We start from the raw sequence: 24,331 nt of genomic DNA, 5'->3' as shown, positions 1-24,331 counted from the left end.
CTGAGTTCAATAAAAAGGATATGAGTTCATACTAAACAAAATTGCAACTCCAAAAACATACTTTCAAGAAGTTAAAATGCATAAAACACATGTAACACCCTAACTAGCACTGTCAATATGGTTTATTATCAAGAATTAAACTAACTTTATATATATATATATATATATTTTTTTTTTTCGAGCACGGTACCTGGGCTGATATTATTAACCGTGCTAACCTTGTACAGCAACCAATATAATATGAAGCTCAAAAGAATGTCAAGATACTATCTTCCCACTAAAAGCAGATTCAATGCAAAAAATGAATGAAATTGAAACTCCAAAAACATACTTTCAAGAAGCTAAACCGCATAAAGTACATGAAACACCCTAACTAGCACTGTCAATATAGTTATTATCAAAAATCAGACAGACTTAATACAGCAACCAGCATAATATATAGCTCAAAAGCAATTTAACATACTATCTTTCCCCCTTGAAAGCAGAATTGAATTGCAAAACACTGGCTTATACACACCGATATTATCAACCAAATGAACCCAACAAAATGGAAAGCCCAATCAAATTCCCACAATAGGCTTACATTGCAAGTTTACAAATACACCAAAGAAATACCTCTACTTACTGATTCTACTGCAAAGGAAGCTGAATAACAATCGAGAATCCAAAACAAGCAACTGGGTATTCATCACCCAAACTTCAGTAAGAAGCACAAGATAAGAAAAAGAAAGAAATTTGGTGCACCTGTAGAGAATTGTACTGCCAAGAGCCAAAGGTCAACGTGAAACAAATAAATAAACTAAAGATGGTAAATTTGTAAATAATTTAAATTGAGGAATTTAAGAAATTATAGAAAAACATTGGACTTTGGAATATCTAAGAGAAGATTCGACCGTAGGTACCGAGATTAAAGCTGAGTTGTCACTTGTTCATTGATGGACATACTACGATTTACCCTCTTTTTCCTTCTTTCTTTCGGGTTTGGGGGATTAGAACCCAAGTTTAGTTTAGTTTAAAAGAAGGTGTTCACCATGTCTGTATTTGGTAGCCTACAAATTTATGGTAGGCTTACAATGCAGTCCTTTTTGGGAGAGAAATGTTACCTTAACGAAATTTTCACAATAAATTTTAGATGACAAGTTATTATTTGTTATTACGAGTAAACAAAAAAAATAGTTTAAGGTGTGAATTCAAATTTGAATTAATAACAACTTGTCACTAAGATTTATTGTAAAAATATTACAGAAATACCACTTCTCTTTTTGAAAAGTTGGTTGGTTTTACAGTGCTAGTGTTTTTAGCCTTATCCGATGTTGTTCTTTTTGGGAAGTTGGGGTTGGTTTTTTAGTGCTAGTGTTTTTGGCATTGGTCATAGATAATTGGGATCAAAACGATGTTCTGACTGATATCCCATTGTTTATAAATAAATAAATGAATAAATAAAACTATCATATTGAATCAATAACAGTTTACCACCTAAGATTTGTTGTGAAAGTGTTGCAAAGATATCACTTTCTCTTTTTGAAAAGTTGGTTGGTTTTACGGTGCTAGTGTTTTTAGCCTTATCCAGTGCTATTCTTTTTGGGAAATTGGGGTTGGTTTTTTAGTGCGAGTGTTTTTAGCATCAATCATAGGTAGCTGGGATCAAAATGATGTTATGATTATATATCCCATTGTTAAAAAAAAAGAAAAAAAAAAAAAAGAGACTATTATATCCTATTCTAATAATATTCCAAAACTTGTTTGGTTGTTTCCTTTTTCTTTCTTGGTTTGCTTATGTTTGATTACAACTTATAAATAACATTTTTTCCCCTTAAAAAATAATTAATCTCAATAGGATCTTCTAAAAGGTTTGACTTACTTCTAATACTTTTTCAATTGGATATCTCATTTTGTTTTAAATATACAATAACAATTTTCCTAAAAAATATATATATACAATAGCAAGTAGTTGTGGGTTTTAATCTCCACATCTTTAAATGGAAAACCGAAATTCTTTGTTTAAATGTGTGCAAAATGCAAAAAGATATCCTAGAGTTTGGATCAATTTCAAATAGATTTCTATACTCACAACTTAATGTATATTTTTCCCTTTTAAATGATGATGACATGATAAAATCAAAACCATTCATTTTACCATGAATTGTTAAGAACTTAAGATTTTAAGAACTCTATGATATAGTTACCTTTGAAATATAGAGCAACTAAATCCAAGAAGAAAAAAAAAAAAAACACATTCTGGTCCAAAACAAGTAGTTACACAAACCACTACTATAAAGATAATAGGTATGCCCATAGCTTTGTAGCTGGATTGGCATCTCCCCTTGCACAAAGTGATTGGGAGTCTAAAGGGAAAAATGTTCGAATTGTGAGGTTAACAACATATTGTAACTATCTCAAAATAAAAAGTAAAAGTTATGAACAATGCCACACTGAACAATTGATTCACTGTTTCTTCATATATATATATATGTATGTATTGGAAATGATAAAACATTTTTTTTAGAGATAATTACAACTTTCTACTAACCTCGCTATTTGAACCCTTTCTCCCGTAGACTCCCAACCATTTTGTGCATGGACAGGTGCCAATTCAGCTACTTAACCTTTGATATGATAGAACATTTTTGATCTCACATCACAATGGCTGTGAGCTTGTGACAAGGTTGAGAAGATAGGTATCACATCCATCATACTATATAAGTTGATCGATTGGAATAAAAAGCTTAACCTCAACTAATACACTTTAACATTTGTTAATCAAATCCTAAACAAATTTCATAATTTTTTCAATAACATTTGATGTGATAATTTGGAATTAGTAAAACATCATGTTCAGGTTTCCAAAATTATCTTATTTCATCATTAAAATTCATTATTTTAAATTTTTAATTAAAGTGTATTTTAAAATATTAATTGCAAATTTTGCAATTTTTTTCGGGATTATGAAGAAATTTTCCGTTGCAAGTGTTTTTCAGTACTTGATAAATTTGGCATTTTATTCTAAATTTATCGGTTTTTTTTTTTTACTAACAATGATTAATTTTTTTTAAAGAGATTCTTATAAAAATTTAGATCATTTCATTATTAATATAAACAAAAGGGAGGAGTCTTAATTTCTTCAAACTTCAAAGAAGGGAAGTGTTTTTCTTTTTTTGGTTTAAGGTGGAGTGTCATTCCTACAAATCTTAAGGAGGAGAAGTGTAATTAGCACGTAATATAATTCTAATCATTCTGTGCACCGGTATAAATCCGAATCCAAATCTATAATATTAAAGGCCCAGAACGACGACATGAAGTCGAAAATATATAAAATATTATAAATTTTATTATATAAATAATGTGGCATTGAATATAATTTGACGAGGTTCAACCACTTAGTAAATTAATAATTAGTAAACAAAAAGTCAAAAAGATATAAAAATATTATAAATTTTATACCATATTAATAACGTGGCATTGAATATAATTGGATTGCAGTTCAACAATTTAATAAATTAATTAATAAATATTTAATTTATTTTTAAGTCAACAATATAATAAAATTTGTAATTTAAGAAGGAAAAAAAAAAAAAAAAACCCGTTGTTCATAAAGTTATTTTATTTCATCGTTTCTCTCTTTCTCCTACTTTCTCTCTCTCTCTCTCTCTCTCTCTCTCAGCTTCCCAAAACCCATGGCCACAAAGAGACCCCTCAGCTTTCACTCTCTCCGAGAACGACAAAAAGAACAGAATATCAGCAACAATGAAGGAACCCCACTTGGTAAAATCGCTAATCTACATTGTTTATACTCTCTCTCTCTCTCCTGCTTTTTTTTTTTGTCCATGCCAGTTAAACTTTGGTACCTTCTTTATATAAAAATATTTTTTTTAATATATGTTTGTTGAATCTCTCTGTGTTCATTTATTATGCTATATATATACAGTAAGTAATGTAACTGCTTGATCATGAATTTTTTGATGGGTGCCCATGAAATCTTGATGGTTGAGTCTGGGTTGGTTTTGTTTTAGTGATGTTCTATAATATAATAATGTCAGGTTTTGTCTGATATACTTTTTGTGCTTTTATATTAATTGTTTATTAGATGTTAAGCTTGTCACCTTATTTACGAGTTCTTGGTATTTTTAACGAAGACATCTTCTTCTTCTTTAACCTTAAAGGAGACTTTTTTTTTTTAATTATTTTTTATATATATAAGATGCCTGTTTATTTATTTTGTTTGAGAAAAATTAGGATTTTTTTTCTTCTCTCCTTTTTTTAACTGTTGTTGTGAAGTGTGAATGTTTGAGTTACTGAGTTAAATGAAAATGGGAGTGTATTGTAGCTCAGTAGTGTTGTCTAATTCATCTTGGGTGTAAATCTTTCTCTTACTTATTGAATAACAAGGGGGGAAAATTATCAGCACTGGTATGGCTTCTTCTTTTTATTTTTCAAGAATGTTGAGATTTTTTATTTTACTACATAACTTTAGAGGCTAATGGGGTTTGCTAATTTGGAAAGATTTTGTTTTTGTTTTTTGCTTTTAAATTGTTTATAGTCCTTTTTCTGATTGGCTATAAACTTTTTGTAGTAAGAGGGTGAAAACAAAAGATGTTGATATGTTATCTATGCACAATGGATAGTGGAAATAACTAGATATTTCTTTATATATAAACAATTAACCTAGATAAGATCAAATTGGGAAAAAGTATTAGATCTACCTTGATTACACTTCCCATGAGGAGAAAAAAAAGATTAGAAAAAAATTTATATGATATACTAAAAAGACCTTCCCCATTAGCTCAAAAAGTGGTATTCTTGAACCTATCATGCATAAGATATGTGAATCATTCTTCAAATTGTGTGAACTTTACAACCATGTAAAACTCACATGCTATGAGAAGGAATGTGCATATATGTACAGTGCACAAGATACTTTTCTCTTCTTGAAGGGGAAATTAGTAAGTGCATTTTGTGTACATCCTTCTCTCATATAAGCATGAGCCCCACAACCCACTTATCAGGTCTATACACGATGGAATATACCTTTATGTGAAAGAGAAGTATAAATGTGTAATACATCGAATCCCTGATAGTGCATGTGTTTTATAAATGTGTTTATATAGGGGAGAAAATGCTACTAGTAAAATGTGTTTATAAATGAAAATTCTGTAGAGTAATTTTGTGATAATTGATTTAACAATATAAATATATTACTTTTGCAAGTAAATCATAATTTTTTTTTAATAATTATTGCGGCTGTTGGTGCCTGTCCTTTTGGACTGCAGGGGCAGTCTATAGTGGCCCAGATTTTCCTTAGCTGCTTTTGGGCCCAAAATTTAAATGCCCCACATAGGTTTGTGCCACCTGTCCCCATTTTCCCTCCATAAATTTTTGTCACCTTGGTTTCTTTCGAAAGTGGTTTCTGGATGTGCCAAAAGTCAGAAAAGCACTTAGACATCCCAATAATTCCCAACCAGGACCTATTTTGGTCAAAAAGGAACTAAATTATTTTCAATTAATAAATTCCAAAAGTTGACCGTAATATTTTGATTGAACTTAATTAAATTCCATTAATATTTTGGTACTTGTATTTGGAATGTCATGTTCTACTTTTCCACCTTGCAGGATGAAATTTGTGACATATGTGGTGATGCTGGTTTTGACTATGCATTAGCTACTTGCTCCAGAATCTGTAGTCATGAACATGGGTGAGAATATTTTATGAGTGATGTTAGGATATTACAATTATTACTTCATAAATTGTATAAACTATGTGTCAACTTTTAAACACAAAACAAAAGTTATTGATGCAACACTAATCATGCTTATTGTCATGTCAGTCAGAAACCCTTTTTTTTTTGGTAACAAAAATGATAGTACTTTCAATGTTTTTCACTTCTTATTCGCCTCCAACACCTTTGTGTGCACGCGTGTGCATGTTCATCCATGCAATTAATTTCACTTTATTTTCCTAATTTAGTGCCCCATCAATGACTTCCAATTACTATCAGTACATGAAAAATGAAATGCACAGTTTTCATTTCCACCATTTTTTAAGTATACACAACTACTCTTGTTGTAGGAAGCAAGGAGACTTAATTCAGGTGGTGTTTTCTTCCCATATAGGCTTTTATGTTGGTTCTTTCAGGACCCAACTGCAGTGTGTTTAGACCATAAGTTCAAATTAGTTGGATGGATCTCTTGTTCTTGTACTTTTCAGCTCTTGAACCGTAATGATCATTCTATGTAGTACTCTTAAAGTTTTGTAAGGTCACTTGGATGGAATAGGTTGGATGTTTATGGTTCATTCTTTTGATTTGTTTCATGCCTTAACTCTTTAATTATATGCTTTTCAATTGATAAATATGGTGCAAAGATTGTCATTCTGATCTCTCCATTTTCAGTTATTGCATGCCGGTTGTTCTCCATGATATTCCAGAAGATTGGATTTGTAAATCATGTTTGTCAAGTGGGATGGTATTGCCAGAAGCTGGTGGGAAGGACATCACCATGAGAACCATGACAATATATTGCTCTGAAATGACTACAGCAGGTCTCAGTATTTTTTTTTTTCTTTTTTTGAATGAGATAATTTCATTAAACAATCAAGAAAGATTTTTAAATTGATCAGAAACAAAAGAAAGATACTTATATGAAAAATTAGAATCAATCAAATGACAAGCAGCAACAACAGCAGAACACAATACCAAACTACTAGATAGTGATTCTATAATTAAGAAACATATATCCAAATAACTAGACAGTACCCTATTGTTCAATTTTTTTGAACCCATTGCATACTCCCATTCTAGCTCTAACATCGTTCTTGATTAACCCATAATCTTCTCCTCTTTGTGAATCAGACCATTGTGAGCTCTTGCAGTTCTTTAAAGCCAGACATGATAAATGAAAGAAGCCCAAGCAAGCTTGTATAAGCTTGTATAAAGTGAGTGAATCCCCTAGTACCCATCCATTCAATAGCCTTTAAAACAAACTCAATTATACACTTTCTGCCTCAGTTTTCTCGTAAAAGAGCATTCATAAGATAGAAAAAGAGTTGTACCTAGTGCACAAAGTCCCACTTTTGCGGGGGCTGATTCATGGACTTGAACCTGTAGCTTGTTGCTTTTGTGTTATTGAAATTGTGTTTATAGTTGGGACTGTAGTAGGCCATATAACAATTGGTAACCTAATTGCTCTTAGTTATTGCTATTTCTGTATTTTGTAGGTGGTAAGTCCCAAGCTGTTGCTGAACAAAAGAACTCTGATGTTGAAAAAAGCAAGTTGCTGAATATTTTACCTATATTGAAGCTATACTGTGATTATCTCCCTACTTCACATGCTACTTGGAAGTCGGTAACCAATCTCTTCTTGTTTTGTATATAATCTATTCTTTCATGATGTTGGAACTCATTCAATCATAAAAAGAATGTTTAGAAGTAACATATTTTCATCATTTTGTCTAATAGATTGTTTCTTGGGATGTACATGGCAAACATTTCCTCTTTTTTCTCTATTGGATTTGTGAGTCATGCAAGATTTTTCTTTCTTCAGGGGAGGATTTTTTGTTACTAATTCTACACCTAAAAACTTTCTTGGTGGGTTCAAGGCTCAACTTCCACCCTCCATCAGTCATAGAGCCTCTGAGTTTTCAGGAAAAATGCCTCTAGTCCTTAGTGTTGAGTTGCTTCCTCAATCCCAAATTTTGGCAGATCTTTTTCAGAATGATTGTCCTGATCTTCGTGACATTGCTCTATACTTTTCCCCTGATGATAATATTGAGAGGTTTGTCTTGGCATCTTATTTTTGTGTGGCTATCTCTGCTTCAGCTTTTAAGGGCATCTTCTGGTTATGCAGTTTTTTATACATCTTCTATTCACTTATAGTTCCAAAGAGCACGCTGCCTCCCTGTTTGAGCAGATGGAGGTCCAAAATTCATTGATGAGAAGCTCCTTGAATGGTGTGGAGTTGCTGATATTTACATCAAAACAGCTGCATGTGGACTCGCAGAGTGAGTTATCTTTTTTCCACATCATTCAGTTTTCCTATTTCTTTTCACTGTAGCTCAAGCTTTTCTGATTGATGAGCATAACAAGGTCAACCTTTTTAGGTTTTCTGATTATTTTTTTGATTGAGATTATCCTTATTGATACTGAAATAACTTGCATTGGAATCTAGGATTGTCTCCCGATATATTGGTCCTTATTTATACTTCCCTGACTTGGGCCTTGCCTTATTAGTTTTTTCTGTATGAACTACTTTATTTTCCTGGTTTAACATAATTGTGCACTTGTGGATTTTTTAAGTTCATTTTACTTGAATATTGGTACCAAAAAGTTAAAAATAAAAAAATCTAGTTGGTCCCTTATCAGATGTTAAATATTGTGGGCGTAGAAATTTATTTATTTATTTTTTGATAAGTAATAAAAATTCATTGATATCAAAAAGAGAAAGACACCCAAGTACACTGGGGGTATACAGGGGAGAACAAATCAAAAACGAACATTACAAAAATCAAGAAAATCCAAAATAGAAGAAAACTGATGGTTTCTCCACATAGAGAACCAATCAAGTAAGGTTCTAAAGAAAAGAAGCTTGAGATCGGGCATGGAACGCTCATTGTCTTCTATATGAGGGTGCCACTGTAAGTTTGAAATTTCAATATTAAAATGAATTCTTAGTTTTTCTAAACTATAAACAGTATATCTTCTTCATGCATGAGGATCCTGATATGTGAACTTATGATGCACCAGCAGACTTCCAGATTGAAGATTTTGGCTATAGGTTGATGTGGTGGTTGTTGGTGTTTTGTGTGTTTATTTACATTACAGCCAAATGGTTCTTTGTACATTACTTTCCTTGCCTTGATGAATATGACAAAAAAAATTGTGTTTATAGATGTTATTGCGAGGTTGGAAGCAGAATACCAGTTTTGGGGAGTCTTTCGCCCTGTAAAAGATAATCATACTCTTGACAAGGGAGATGCAGAACCCCCTCCAGTCATTTCTTCTGTGGAACATGCACACAATGACCGCGTGAGCATGGATGATAGTGAGGCAGTTGATATGGAAATTGATATGGTAGGTGGAGAGAATGTGGTGAGAGTTGATATGGTTGTTTCAAGATATGCATCCAAGATACATTATGAACTCACTTCTAATTCTGGGAGTAACTTGCATAGGTTAGATAGAAAGACTTCAACTATTTCGAAGTATTTGATTTCTAGTAGTGAACAATTAATATTAGGGTATAAACAAGGGGTTAAAAGTAGAAGTGAGATTGCTTTTGAGCCCCACTTGCACAGCTCAAATAGGAAGTGCTTCAATGCGGTGGACCAAGATGGCATTCCTCCGGGATTTGAGAAAGTTTTAAGACAAAACTGAGAGATAGTATACAATACTACAATCATAGAGGAAAATCCTGCAGTACCATCCAAGATAAAGTTCAGTTGATGGGGGAAGATATGGCAGCTGTAGCAGAGAAATATGAACTGGGGATGTATTATGCTGAGAAGGAATTTGAGCGAGCAGGGCTTCTTTCAAGCATGACCAAATGCTCTACCCAGTTTGGCTTTGAAATTTGTCCTTATGGCATGGAAAGAACTTCACATGTATACTTGTAGGTGTTAGTGAAACTTGTTAGCAACATGGTAAATCTGTAAATGCCTGTAAGATTTCATGATATAGTCAAATGATTTGAGGCTTGGACTGATTAGGGCACCTGCAAAGTGTTCATTATAACTTTGCTTTTACCATGCCATTACAATGTGAATGTTGCATGCTTGCTGCAAATGACTGAGCCAAATTCCTAAGATTAAGATCAGTTGCTTATTATATTCCAAAAAAAAAAAAAAAAAAAAAAAAAAAAACACTTGGAACGAATTTCATCCAAGGCATCAGTATATAAAAAAGTCACACATGATGCTTATGAATAGCATTTTGTTATAGCAAAAAAAGAATAGCATATTGCAGTGCAGCGTATCGCTCTGAAGTTGGCTATAACTTGGTTGCACAAATGATGTTCATCCATTGATAGATATGGCTAAAGAAAGGCACTTCACTCTATGGTGTGTGAGGCTTGGCACCTCTCCAATTGGAAGAATCTTTATATTCCTTGTTGAGACCTTTTTTCTTGAATTTTGTTCAGTTGAATGGGTGATATTATTAGAACTCAAGGCTCAAAACAGTTCTGCGAACAATCAGAAGTCTGCAACTACAACAGTAACACAACCAAGCCTTGCTGGGGCAAAAAAGGTACAAAGCAAGTACACTACATTAAGTGCCTAAACACCACAACTACAACTCAATTCTTGAAAACAGATTGAGATATTCCCTAACTCATGCAAAGAACTTTGTTCTTGACATATTTCTTTACTCTGCAGCAGAATTCCATCTTGGATTTAATGTACAACGAATAGAGAGGTGGATCCCTTCCTCAGACTTAATCTGGACATTGTAAATCTTGGTGTTTCTTTGAAGCTATATATTGTTGATAGACGCAGCTCAGACCAATCTGCATAGAGTGGATTTGAAACACTTCCTCCTCAAGAAATTTACTCCCCAATTGAACATATCATCCAACTTACAGTAAGGTTCACTAATGAAGAAATAACTTGGTACTTTCATCCATATTCTTTTTGTAATGAACACTAAAAAGAGATATGATCTCAGATTTCAATACAATTTATGCAAAACATGCATAAAGTATAATCTTCATAATCTCTAGGTATCAATCTGTCCCTTTTTGAAAGCCAAATCCTCATTGGCCAACCAAATAATAAAAGAATGCCTGGAAATTGAAGGGACAGTTGGACAGACCAAAATAAATTGGATCCACTCTACTGTGGGACATTTAGTTCTAATCTCCTCCCAAGTAATTTTACAGGACAATTTACCTGTTCTAGAAGGTAATCAAGAGAAAGTATCCTCACCCCCAAACTTCATCTCACGCAACCTGGATTAAATGGATTCTAGATACTCATGCCTGGCTGGTGGCCAATGCCAATGACCTTCATGAATATAAGTAGATAACTTGATATTTGCATCATTATAGACTATCTTATATACGTACTTGGGAAAAAAGAGACCCATCTCGATGTCAAAAATCATGCCAAGTGAATTTTTCTTCGATCTCCCACAATATGCTTGCATTGGTCTTGAAAAATATTTCTCATTTTCAAAAATTTCCTCCAACCCCAAGAGCAACCTAGTATTTTTTTTTTTCCTTTCAAAATATAAATATAATGTCTATATTATTAAAACTTGAATTTTAAGGTAATCTTTTTGAATCTTTATTATTTTTATTGCTTTTTTAGGGTCCATATCTCTAATGCCTATTTTATTTGTATTTTTTAGCTTAAAACTAAAGAATTTGGCCCAAATAAAATAAAATTTCAAAAAATTAAGAAGAAAAAACAATTTTGAGTCCAAAACTGAAAATGCAACTTAAGAATCAATTTAAAGCTCAATAAGTCCAAAATAAACTTGAAAGGACCAAATGACCTAAGTGGATTGTAATGGACCCTATTAGACCGAATATGACTGAAGTTGACCAAAATAGACTAAATAGACTTAAGTGGACCAAAATGTTACACTAATATGCCTCAAACGAAGAGCAAAAACAATAAATATTACGCTTTAGTTTTTAAATATTATATAGATTTGTAACACATATTTGTAGTAAAATTTGTAGTAACTAAGTATGACTAAAAAAAAAATTAGGAATTTGTTTATTATGTTATTAATGTGAAACTAATCAATCATGTTACTTTGTAAATTTTTTAGTTAGTAAACAGTATCATTTAAATGTTCTTTTCATATTACAAATTTAAATGAAAACATTCATATAATGCATTATTTAAAAGATCTTATTGTTTGATTAATATTAATTTAAGAAATGTTTAAGTGACTTCATGTACTAACAGGTTTGGACAAAATAATTAAATTAACTCATTTAGATTTTTATTAATAGATTTTACAATTGGAATAGACTAAAGTGGACTGAAGTGACCAAGTTGGACCGAAGTGGACAGAAATATTAAAGTGGATTGAAATTGGACCAAACTGGATAGAAATACTAAAGTGGATTGAGTGAACATAAATATTATGCTAATGTGACCAAATAAGAGCGTAATAACAATAAATGTTACACTTCAGCTTTTAGATATTATACAGACATAGATTAGAAATTGATGACAACTTTCATTCAAGATAAAAGGCTCAGTTTCTTAGACTTCATTAATCAGAATAATAAATATTAAAGCAGCAGAACATGATGAGGAACGGCTAACACACACAACATTAATGAATCTTTATTTAAAAATGGCACTTAGCACTCATCAACAAAAATTTCCCTTATATTTGTATCAAGATACTACTGTGCTTATATCAAAAAAAAAAAAAAAAAAAAAAAAAAAAAAAAAAAAAACTATTGTGCTAGTGTAAATTTTGGACAACTATCAACAATACAGGTCAAGATGTCCCTATAATCCCGAGAGATTGTGAAAGAGTCGTACATTTTTCCCTCCCTGCTCTTCTTTATTCAAACAAAAGGTGTGAATGATCAAATGCGGTAAGTTTGATGAATCTATTATCATAGTCTTTATATATACTCCACGTGGTATTGATGGGAGCAAATTCGTGAAGGCTTGCTCCTCCTCCTCCAGCAATCACATGAATCATTCCCTTCAAGGGGCCTACATAGTTGTGTTTCTCTTGACTGGTGCAGATATTCTGCAGCAAGAAGAAAAAAGATATAAATTACCACTAGTCCTCAAAGCTTAAGTTGATAGAAAAGAGTGAATTTAATTAATTGCTTAACTACTATTCTATGTTGTCCCTCATAAGGCTTAACTACCCCTCAAAAAGTGAATCCAACACGTGGAATATTTAACTTTTGAATGGGAGGTAAAGTGGAGGCATAGTTCAAACTTAAGATCACCTAATCTAATACCAAGATAAACTACCACTTATCCAAAAAGTTTTAACTGATAGTAAAGAGTGGATTTTATTACTTAACCATTTTTTTAACAATTAAATTGTTGGTTAAGAAACTGCAATGTCTGTGGTGGTACCGAATCTATGCAGTGCAAAATGTAGGAACAAATGACTATGGTACAACTTTACCTCGTAGACCGGGCATGATCTTTCATAATTGTGCACATGGCCATAGAGGGCAATGTCAACCTTGTACTTCTGCCAAAGTTTTTCGAGGTCCTCCCTTCCCATTGGTTCCTAAAACGATCCTTCTTCCACATAAAAGTCCACAGAAGAATAACCTAGTACTCTATGTGCAAGAAAGATTAGCCATGGTTGTCTTTGTCTTTCAATTGATGCGAGGCAGTTCTCAATGAACTTGTATTGCTCTGATCCCTCTCTCCAATCAAGTTTAGTGTGAGCTACGCAGAATCAGAACATGCCATAGTCAGTAGAGTACCTGGAAACAAGTAAAAGTGTTCATCAAGAATCCCACCCCTTCTCCCTTCTTGAACAAGTAAATTTTTTTTGTGGAACCAATTTGGCAGCTAGTTCTTTACAGCCAAAAATTGGAGAAACCCACATTAATAGTGAACGTAAAACAATGGATTTGGGAGTAATTTCAGAATTTTTGGAGAGTGGTTTCGAGTTGTGAAGATGCATATGTTTTTTTTTTTTTTGGCAAAATTAAAAGAATGTTTTAGAGAATTTCTAGCTGTGTTGGAAGATATTTCATGCAGTTGGGATCCTAACAATACTATCACACTACATAGAGGTCAAAGGTATGAACTAAATGAGCAGCACCTATGGTTAATAGTGAATATGACAGGTAAATAAAGCAAACAATTGCGACAAAGTTCTTTATATCTGAGTATCACATCCATACCAGAAATTAGCCCTGTTCTCAGCGGGGACATAAAACATGTTCTCGGCTAACACACCACACTCCTCCAGAATTCTGGTAGAAGGATCCAGTTCCTGGCCAGTCACGCTCATGGTTACCACTGCAAAGACATTAAATGATGCACATATGAAAAATCAAAAGATGTCTACATGCTTAATGAGCTATTTATGCATATTATGACAAACCTTCCAATCATGTAAGGCTTAGTTGATGCAATTGGCTCAATCTGTGCAGTGAATTGGTCCCACTATGCAATATAACCCATAGCATAGACTATATCTCCAATATGGAAGAGTCTGGGAGATTTTAACATATGAAAAAAAAAAGAAGAAGTAATATTACAAGAGATCCATAACAGAAATTTCCTTGCAGGAATTAAATTTACTTCTACTTCAATTTTTCTTTCTTTCTTTTTATGACAATGTGTGATGTATCAGACTCCAATGTACAAATCAAGTTTCTGGAATTCCATTACCAAGATTACAGTGGTTTGCCTACCCAAGGTTATTCTATTTCAAAAAACCAACAGATCTATCTGAAAAGACAAAAGTGAAAGGTATAAATGAAATTACGCACCACACATGGTGTTCCAATCAAAAGTAAGTGTACCAGCAGGGGATCTCACTTGGGCTCCTCCTTTTGGACCCCATTCTACAAAAGGCTCAGCTTCATCAATTCCATATCCACTTGTCCATGTCACAGTCATCTGAAGATCATGTGAACATCATACATTATTTCCTTGAGATGTTGTAAGCCACGCCCCACTCCCCACTAAAAAATATTAATATAAAGACATAGTGTAACAGTTTGTGAACAAATGAATAGCTATGCAATAGAAAGAAATACAGGTATAACAATAAAATTTTGCTGCGTTGTAGTTCCATACACAGACAAATGGAGGACCCTGTCATTCAGATTATAGAAAGTAAAAGCTTTGAGATAAAAATCAATACAGATATTGAACTTACTTCATTCCAAACTTTTCCTTGTGCTAGGCGTGGATAGACTGGAGAATTTGGATCTATGAAAGCTACTTTGTTTGACACTGCCACAAGCTTTGGCTGTAATGAAAAATTGATAAACAAACAAATAAATTGTTAATACAATCAAATGCAGAGCTGAAGTTACTACCAATTTTATTACAAAAGTCTTACAAAATGACGTGGCAATCAATGTGATTAATTCCACTTCAACAACATTATAAATAAATGTTTGAATTACTATTTGTGATTGGTGACTCATCTTGTAAGACTTATGTAGTAAAATTTGTTGTATCTCTAATATCACTCCTCGTAAAGCATTTAAAGTTTTATAGCAAAACATATAAGAAGTGATATGGAAAGTAATTGACAGATTATAATTGCATAAGTCAAACAAAATTAGGCTCATCATGTAAACCATTTGAATTGTGAGCCATTTCAACTAGGTCAAAGAGTTGCATTTATTTTAGTAAGACCTCAGATCTAATTTAAGAACCAAGGCTTGTATTATAACCAACACACCACTTAGGTTCCTTTGAACAACTATGAAGAATTATTCTATTTATTTTTAGATTTATGTGATTTATAATTTTTCAATGTATTCTATTACCTCTCTCTCTCTCTCTCTCTCTCTCCATATACCCAAAACCCACAAACTGGCGAACACAAATCTCTAAAATCTTCTTGAGCAAAGCTATACTCAAATCCCATTTACCTAAACCAAAGCCCCCAGATTTCCATATACCCAAAACCCACAAACAAACCCACTTGTTTTAACAATCCCGAAACCCAATCACAAAATCAAATCCACAAATAACTAAACAAACAAAGGAAACATACATTATTTAAGAGAAAAGGTGTGTGCACCTTAGCGTTTTTAGGGGAGAAAATGCTGATATTTTTCAGGAATCAACTGAGATTTAAGAGTAGCTTTTGAAATGCTGACAGAACCCCTTCAACAATCAACTGAGATGTAAGAGTAATTTTTTATCGGTGTGTTTTGACGAGGCTGACTTTTATCTAATGCTAACAAATACAGGTTTAGTGTGGACATGTACGAGTTGCTTCATCACAAGGTTGTCAATTTGTCATTCTTATTGCAAGTTCATTCTAGAATATGTTCAACCTCCATGCTTTTGGATATTGTTTGCTACTTACCTTATGTGTCATTTCCTGAAATGTAAAGCTTGTTGTGATCAGGACCTTCAATAGTGGAAGAAGTTCACTTCTGTTATTGGTGGTTGTAGGTAATATACTGGTAACGTAATTTTATTGAGGGGACATGCTTTGGTTGCTTTATTTTGGTACCACTTACCACTACAAGATAACCACATCACTTCATAAAGAAAGTGAAAGTAATTAAATCAATTAACAGTTTAACACCCACAATTTTCTTATTCTGCCATAAATAGAATCCACAACTCCTTTATTTCTTTTATTTTTTTTTTTTGTAAATACTCACAATTCCCACATTAACATATTCGGCATGTTAAGCCATTCTGATATTTTATTAGAGGTTCATGACACAATACTAATAGACATATGGACTATGAACGCACTTTCTATTGTACTGGACAAAAAAAAACTCCCTCTTCTGAAATTTAAAAGTTGAGGAAGTTTTATGGCAGAATCAAACCTAGAGCTTGTTAACTACTTAAAACATTATTAATGTTCAGAAAAGGGGATATTTCAAGAACCAGGATTGAACTTGTTTTTTTTTTTTTTTTTGATAGGAAGGATTGAACTTGTTAAATGGTTAGAAAAAGGGAGCTTTCTCATGACATTTGACAATAAATATAGCATCTTGTGCTGTTTTTCTCGTTGAACACTTTATCTCACATGCTGAACATTTGCCAATGTTTTTAGGTATATTTTGGATCATTTGGACTAGGACTTGCAGGAAAAACAAGGCTCATAATGTCAGAGGTCAGTTATCACACAAAAACTTCTGGAAAAGTATATAATACAATGAAGGAATAGAAATAAATAGATAGATAACAAAAGGCTTAGACACAATCACCTTGCTAATCTTAAACAATATCTGCCCACACTCAAATGATACTAAAGGATTACTGCAAATTTGTTCCCAAACACAACTAAGCTTAGAATTCTTCAAGTAGTATTACCGAGAGAATTCTTGTGAATTTTTTATGAAAAATGGTAAAAGAAGGTAGTTACAAAAATGAATATAGATCACTATTTATAGCTGAAGGGTTATGCCCCTTCAAAAACAGTCACTTTGATTGACTATAATATTCACAGAGTATTAGCCGTTTGACAAACCAGAAAATCCCCATCTAGAAAACTGCAGAAAAACAGTTTTTATGATCGATTGAGTATTCCTTCTTCATCAAGACAAGAGTTGAACAAAGAACAAGGTTCTCATATTATACAGCCTTCGACTTATTGAGCCATATCTCGATTGATCAAAACGAGTTCAACCAATCAAATAGGAGTTGAGCTCTTTAAACCAAGGCTCAGCAGCACTTTCAATGGCATTTTGAAATCTCTCCTCTTTAATCTTAAATATATAACAACCTACATTGTATATAACTTTATATACAACAAGAACGCTGAACACTTCAATGCGAACTTCAAAAATTAGTCCACTAAACCATGGGTTCAAATTCAATTATAGTTTGCTATTCTAGATATTTCTAATAAACATGAAGGGTTCAGCGGAAACCTTGTGTCTTTTGTAAACTAGTTTAATTCTTGGATTGTGTCATATGTTTTTAACTTCTTAAAGGAATGGAGCTCAGCAGGTGATGCATCTTTCTCTCTCCACTGTCCAGTGCAAATTTTTTAGTCCAGTTTATTGCCCAATGCAAACTTTTCACTCCACTTTTTTTTTTTTTTTAATTATTTATTTATTCAGTGACCTTGTTTATATTCTCAAATATCAAGCATATCAGGAGTGACAGTTCTATTTGTATCAAAGGTAGTACCAGAGACTAAGGAGCAACTACTTGAAGAAATGCAGACAGGTATGAACCCTTTTCCAGCAAGGTAAGCCAGGTTTCTTGCACACTAGTTTTTTTTTGATAGGTAATAGATATCTTCATTAAAAAAAGTACGTCATGTTCATGATGATGAACAGAATGTACTAGAAACAAATACAAACAAATCAAACAGAGATAGAATCTACGAAATCAAAAAAGGAAATACATTGTGTAACACTAGTTCTATAGTAAAGCATTTGAAATTAGGCTTTCTTCTACGGTTTATTTGATTGCTGATTAATTGGGAATAATAAAGAGAATCTGGAACATTAAAAGTATTTGGGACTATTATTTCTTTTAAACTAATGGATATGATAACATGTTTAAATAGACGATTATTGAAGTTTGTAACTAAAAGATAGCATTAAGTAGATATGCTAGGATTTTTGTGTTCTTGTATTCAAATTGATTCACTCAACTTAAAGGCTCCACTTTTCTTGCTAACTGAAATTACAAGGAATAGAGTTAATTTTTCAGACAAATAAAAATCAGGGACATTGTCTAGGAATCATTAAAACTTGAAAAAATAAAATACCAGTTGAGATATAGCTCATGGACACAAAGTGTTAGACATGGAAACTTCAGAAAATTTATGGATAAATCTACAAAAATTCCATTTAGGGGTCAACCAATTGCAAAAACTATCAAAATCCCTCTTTGTTTATTTTATTTTTTATTAAAAAAAAAAAAGATGTATAGTTCCTATTTCATAAGTCTAAAAGTCAAAAAAGAAAAGAATGAAGATCCTTTTTTGAATGCAACCCAACAAAACAGGGTGTGGTCAAGATTCTAAGAGGGGCATCTAAAGCACAGAATAAGCAAGTCCAGCAAGAGCATGGAAATTGTAATTCAACAACTATTAACGGATTCAATAGTCAAATTTTAAACCACACACTTCTTGTTTATATTAAGTAATTTAAGGAATTTACCTTCTAATGAGCAATTTATACGAGCTGCAAAAAGGTCTAGACCCATCAAACCACATTCTATGCAAGTGCAAGTGGCATACCGTGTTTCCTCTCTTTTCTACATTCTACAAACTATTTTCCAGAATTTAGGAAAGCTAGATACAAGTAATCTAATTAACTTCTTTAATAGTGACGCAAGAGAAATTGCAGAATTTGCCTACATATGCTTGTGGTGGGTTTAGGTTTATAGCGATTTGTGAATATAGGGTTTAGATTTGTAGAAGAAAGTTTTACAATGCAAAATTGGCTTTAGTTTGGTAAGTTTTTTTATGCCTTTTTGATAGAATAAATATGTAAAGTTTAAGGGTTTCCAAAGATGAGGAAGGATTTGACTTTGGCTTGTAAGGAAGAAGGGATGGAAATTTATGGAGTTCTATTAACACTATCTGTGAAAAGTACCTCGAGAAGTAGAGGAAAAAAAGAGATAAGAGAAATGGAGAAAAAAGAACAATAATGCCAACATTTTTCCATCTTTTTTTTTTATAGCCCATGTCTCAATCCCAAACACACCCAATTTTTAGTAATCAATCCGTATACTCTTCAAGTACAATCTGTACAAACCTACCTAGGTGTAAGGAAAATGTCTACCCCAGATATTGGAAGACAAAACAAGACACACTCAGCAGGGTTTGATGCCCCTCAATGCAGATTTGCAGAATAGTTGCTTGCTTGTGGATTCTTTGGTGCAAGAAATATATGCAAAACCAAAGGACCTCAACAATCCTTCACTGCAACCCAACCCAATAAGTTGTGACCATGTTTCAGAGAATTATCATGTCAGTTTGGATTCAAAATAATGATCCAACATGTTCAGGTTGGCTCATGGGTTAGAGAGGCACAACTAATTCAAGAATTAGGGGTTTTTAAACTAGTTTCATAATTCTAAACCATTGGATGCTTCAAAAGTTAATCTTACATTACTCAAGGTGATACATTCCATTTGAACTGAATTTTCCAGCCATCTTGGAGATTCAGGAATAATAATAAACCTATAAGCTATGCAAGACATGGAATAGTTCCTGAAAATGAAATTAATTAAAATCCAGTTGATAGAGCAATTATATTCAGTTTTATACAACAGGAAAAGTGAACTAAAGATACCTATCAAAACCAAGGTGCGCCAGCTGACAACAATTCCAACAAAATATGTAACTGCTGACCCAAAAAGAAATCATGAACTGAACTATAATCAATAGTTATGCACTTGAATCATAAAGATACTCACTCAACGTACAATTTCTTAGTGGTCTTGCCATAACTGATGCACAGTAGTAAATCCTCCTTGGAGATTTTTGGGGGTTATTTCTGCTATATATACAGGTACCTATTTTTTTTAATAGAAGAGATGTCTTTAGCTAACATAATTGAAGAATAATAACTGATGAGTTGAAGAACATAATGCACCAAAAATCTTTACATATACCTAGAGACATGTAAAGGGAATTAGCAAAACTTACCCCTCTGCGACATAGGATGTCTGCTATTCTTCCACTCAACACTGCACCTAACATTGCTCCAATTGTCATTATTGACCCAAATATTGAGTACTGCAAATCAGGTCATACAAAAGAATATTGGAATTTAAAGCAAGAAATTGTTGATCATATTTAGAGTACTACTAATTGTGTTCCTGGAGGTAATCTATGTTCAACGTGCTGCCTGGCACGACTTCTTGCCTTTAGATGCTCATCAGTATCCTCAGTTGTCACTACTCACTATAAATGGATGACGGGGATTGATAATTATCTTTTCAAGTGACACAGTATGACTTAATATGTACTTTGCAATCTCCATATCAACTCCACACCCAACAAACTGAACAAAGCCAATTAATTCAACCACCTTGAGGCATTTATGTTGACATTTAGACTTTTTTATCTCCATTTTATCTTTCATATGCTTCTCTAAGTCATAGAATTGCACAAGAAAAAAGGTTAGCACACCTGATTGCAGAACTAAACAAATCCTGTGTACACCTAATTGCAGAACTAAACCAATCAACAAAATTCAACTTATCAATCTTGAAACCTCTTAAGGATTTGGCTCAAACCAATGGTTAACATAAACTGGTGTATGATGATGGAATTATGACCTTCAAGACAGTATGCAAATGTTAAAGGCAATTGCACCATGAACATAGATTGGGAGCTGTAATGGATAGCTAAAATCAGATATAAAAATGCACAAATTTATGCAAGAACCTACAAACTTGATAGTGCTTCAGAAATATTCATTCCGTGGAGGGAAATATTCGTTCTTTCAAAGGGGCAAATAGTATTTCTGAATTGCTTCTAATGGGTTGACTAAACCACAGGTAATGGAAGTAAACAGGCTTCCATTAATGAGCATTAAACTTCATAGGACTTGCACACTAGTTGTAATAGGAAGACCATGAACAAAAATATGAAAGTTGGAGATAAAAGCAAAAAGAAACTTTTTTTTTCCACTTTCTGTTTTTCCTTTGGTATATGCAGTATAAAGAAGAAAGAACTGTCTTTGGGATGATTGCAATACCAGTACACCAACAAAAGCTAAAATTGGAGTGATCTTGGTCCATGTTTGAAGATCCTGCACAATTGAAACTTCATCCTTTCAAGTAATATTCAACTGAAACAATGAAGAAAGAATTCAAGAGAAATAGATTTTTCTCTAGAAATAACCTTTAAGAACAATGAAAATCCCACAAGAAAGCAGCCTAGGCATGTTCCTGCTGCAGAAACCTGTGAATGGGATTCAAAATTATTTTTATTCAACTCCATTACAAAGTACAGATTTCTCAACTTTCTTACCAATAGAAGTAGTGGTTGTCCAGATTTATCCATAAAAATTACCCCTAATGCTATCATTGGAATCTATACAAAAGCATCTAAATTACTTAAAAAGCATTAAGCAGAACCAAAGGTTGGAATTACATGAAAAGAGTCAAGAACCTGAACCGCAACCATTGCCACGGCCCCGACACTACCGAAAACCCTATCATAGACAAAGTATTCCTCTATTCAGCTTCCAAATTCTTTGTCAACTGTAGGTTGAAATAAAAAGGAACAAAAAAGAAAAAGAAAAAAGTATTTTTCTATCGGCTAATATGAATATAGTTGCATAAAATGCAATGCCATTGACCCCTCCAACTTGTTGTAATACCATCAGGCCAACTCCTACCTAAGTCTACCTAAGTCACCTTCATGTTAGACACAAAAGATCAAATAAGTCACACAAAAAAAACATGGTACAAAGATTAGCATATAAAGCTTACAATGAGTGGATGAGCCTAATTCCATTGGAATAAGTCGAGAATACTAGCTCCAAAAAGCCATTGAAGGGTTTCTGTGTACTACTGTAAAATTATTCAAAAACCATGTCGATATTTGTTTCTAATAAAAAATGTTGGGAAAAATTCAAGACTATGTTTAAATTTTGCTACTTAAAATGGAAACAAAGAGAAATCTCATTGGCATCTGAAGTCAAAACATTTCTCTAATCTCAGCAATTTCTTGAGAAATATCAGCAATCTCCCCTCTAAGGTTTTGTAGAGCAGCTTCACACTCTTTCTTTCGACGAATCTTTGCCTGCAAAAAAAGAAATTCATCATTTGAGCATGTCAGACAATGCTTGACAAATGCAATATGGCAATACTGGAAACCATTATAAATACCAGGCAAGGTTGTGGATAGCCTCTATGTTAGGTCTATGAAGATAATGGCATGAAGTTGTAGTGTTTCTAACTGCCACCATATTTTACTTGGTTTTATTCTTAAAGCAACTACCATGCTTTCTCACTTGGTATACATGCTAGATTGATTGCTTGGGTTTTTTTTAGCCTTATTTCTTTATGACAGTTTTTGGATTCATTATGTTGGAGAACATTCATCTTAGTTGACAAAATTTGCGACAGGGCTGGTTAACTAGTTCAACATCATTTTAGTGATCAATTTGTTTTTCATTAAAGGAAAATTGTCTATGTTCTGAAGTCTGCTAGTGATTTATGTTTTTTAATAACCCTGAAATCAAAAATCATCGTTTCAGCAAGAGCTTTAACATGATGTAACTTGCATTAAATTCTTCTTCGGATTAATTCTGCATGATTTGAGTGATAATATCTTAGTGCATATAAGAATCACCAAAAAAAAAAAAAAAAACCAAACTGAAGTTCTTCTATTTGTATGTGCAATTTGGAGGCTTTCAAATGCTGACTTAGTTGTACAATATAAATATTCATGCAAATGATTCGATTGGCGGAATTGCACAATAAGTGAGAAGTTGGGATGCCTACTTCCCACCTAATTATTATTTTTATCTATCTCTCAGCTTTTTTTATTTTGTTTTTGGTACTAAGCAATGAAGAATAACAAGAACAAAAAAAACAGAAAAGAAGAAAAGTCCATTTACTTGCCCCATTGTTTACACAAGACCATATAGGTTCATAGAACCATAAGAAGCTAACTTGCCAAGGATAGCTTATAGAGCTGTATTGATCTCTTACAGGATAACTTTGCAAGGATAGCTTACAAGGATAGTTTACACAAGACCATAATAGGTTAATAGAACCATATTGATCTCTTGATTTCTTATTAGTGAAGCATGACAGGACAGCATTTACAACAACTTCTGCCTATGAAAATTTGTTGCATTTTAAAGGATAGCTTACAGAGTTTTATCATACAATAACAATGGTGCAAAGAATATAAAACAAGACTCAGAATGTCAAATTCAAATGAAGATTAGCTGCCTACCTCAGAGGCTCCAAAAGCCACGTGTTTTGCGTGGTCATTGGTTGTATGTCTTTTAGCATTGCCAGTGATGGTATCATGGTGCTGTGCAATCCCTAAAGCATCCGCCAGGCTAACAGAGTTGGCACCATCGGATCTCTTTCCAGCCAAATATTCAAGTTGTCATGCTGCGTATTTTTAACATAAGGAAAATTCCTTCATTTATGTTTATAACCCAAATAAATGGTGAGAAAACTCCACCTTATTGATACTGGAAAACATCATCCTCTCTCTATGTAGGACACATCTTTGTGTTCCTTGCAGAGTTCTTGGAATATAAAATAGATAACTTTTGTGACCAAATACCAAGGAAAAATTACCAGGAATTTCCAGGATGGCAGCATGGGATGCTAGGTCATTTGCATCCAGCAAATCAAGTGTAGAGGAATGGAGCAAATAGCTATCCCTATCTATTTTGATTCAACATAACCACCAAGGCAGATTGACACTGATGTCATACCAAATAATATCCCCTCAGAATTTGGACATATTGCTTCAAGACTGGGCAACTAGTGAAAAAGTCAGTCCTATAAGCATTTTCCCTGTCTGCATTCCTTCTAGCAAGCATTGGTCAAGCTTATTAATGGCAGTAAATTTCAATCAATTTTGCTTGGTCAACTAAAGGTAGATGGAAAAATAGTAAAGCTTATGGGAAATAATCATCAGTTTTTACTGGCCATAATTCATTTGCTGCATTTTTTTGCCTTAGTACAGATAGATGGTGTAGAATACAAGGCATTAACTTGATCGTCTTG

At 33.1% G+C, this 24,331-nt stretch overlaps 1 protein-coding gene and 1 long non-coding RNA gene across 10 annotated transcripts in view; one reads left to right on the top strand and one right to left on the bottom strand.

Annotated features, from left to right (window-relative positions):
* The first annotated feature begins 3,606 nt into the window (after window positions 1–3,606).
* Window positions 3,607–24,331, top strand: part of LOC126719016 (uncharacterized) — an 88,736-nt gene continuing 68,011 nt past the window's right edge. Inside the window, exons 1-8 of one of the 9 annotated variants that reach the window (XM_050421498.1) lie at window positions 3,643–3,762; window positions 5,268–5,335; window positions 5,608–5,690; window positions 6,387–6,535; window positions 7,211–7,334; window positions 7,537–7,767; window positions 7,869–7,993; window positions 8,881–9,066. In XM_050421498.1, coding sequence (XP_050277455.1) covers window positions 6,394–6,535; window positions 7,211–7,334; window positions 7,537–7,767; window positions 7,869–7,993; window positions 8,881–9,066 — 808 coding nt within the window. In that variant the 5' untranslated portion in view covers window positions 3,643–3,762; window positions 5,268–5,335; window positions 5,608–5,690; window positions 6,387–6,393. The other 8 variants (XR_007653166.1, XM_050421494.1, XM_050421496.1 and 5 more) reach the window with 8 other exon arrangements.
* LOC126719024 (uncharacterized) lies at window positions 12,262–13,834 on the bottom strand. The gene is made up of 2 exons (XR_007653168.1): window positions 13,107–13,834; window positions 12,262–12,713 (listed from the first exon to the last, which is right to left on the bottom strand). It is a non-coding gene; the product is annotated as an uncharacterized LOC126719024 (long non-coding RNA).

This window comes from Quercus robur, chromosome 3 (assembly GCF_932294415.1).
Source record: "Quercus robur chromosome 3, dhQueRobu3.1, whole genome shotgun sequence".
Classification (NCBI taxonomy): Eukaryota; Viridiplantae; Streptophyta; class Magnoliopsida; order Fagales; family Fagaceae; genus Quercus; species Quercus robur.
The sequence above is the reverse complement of the archived record's forward strand: the minus strand, read 5'-3'. Positions and strand labels throughout refer to the sequence as shown.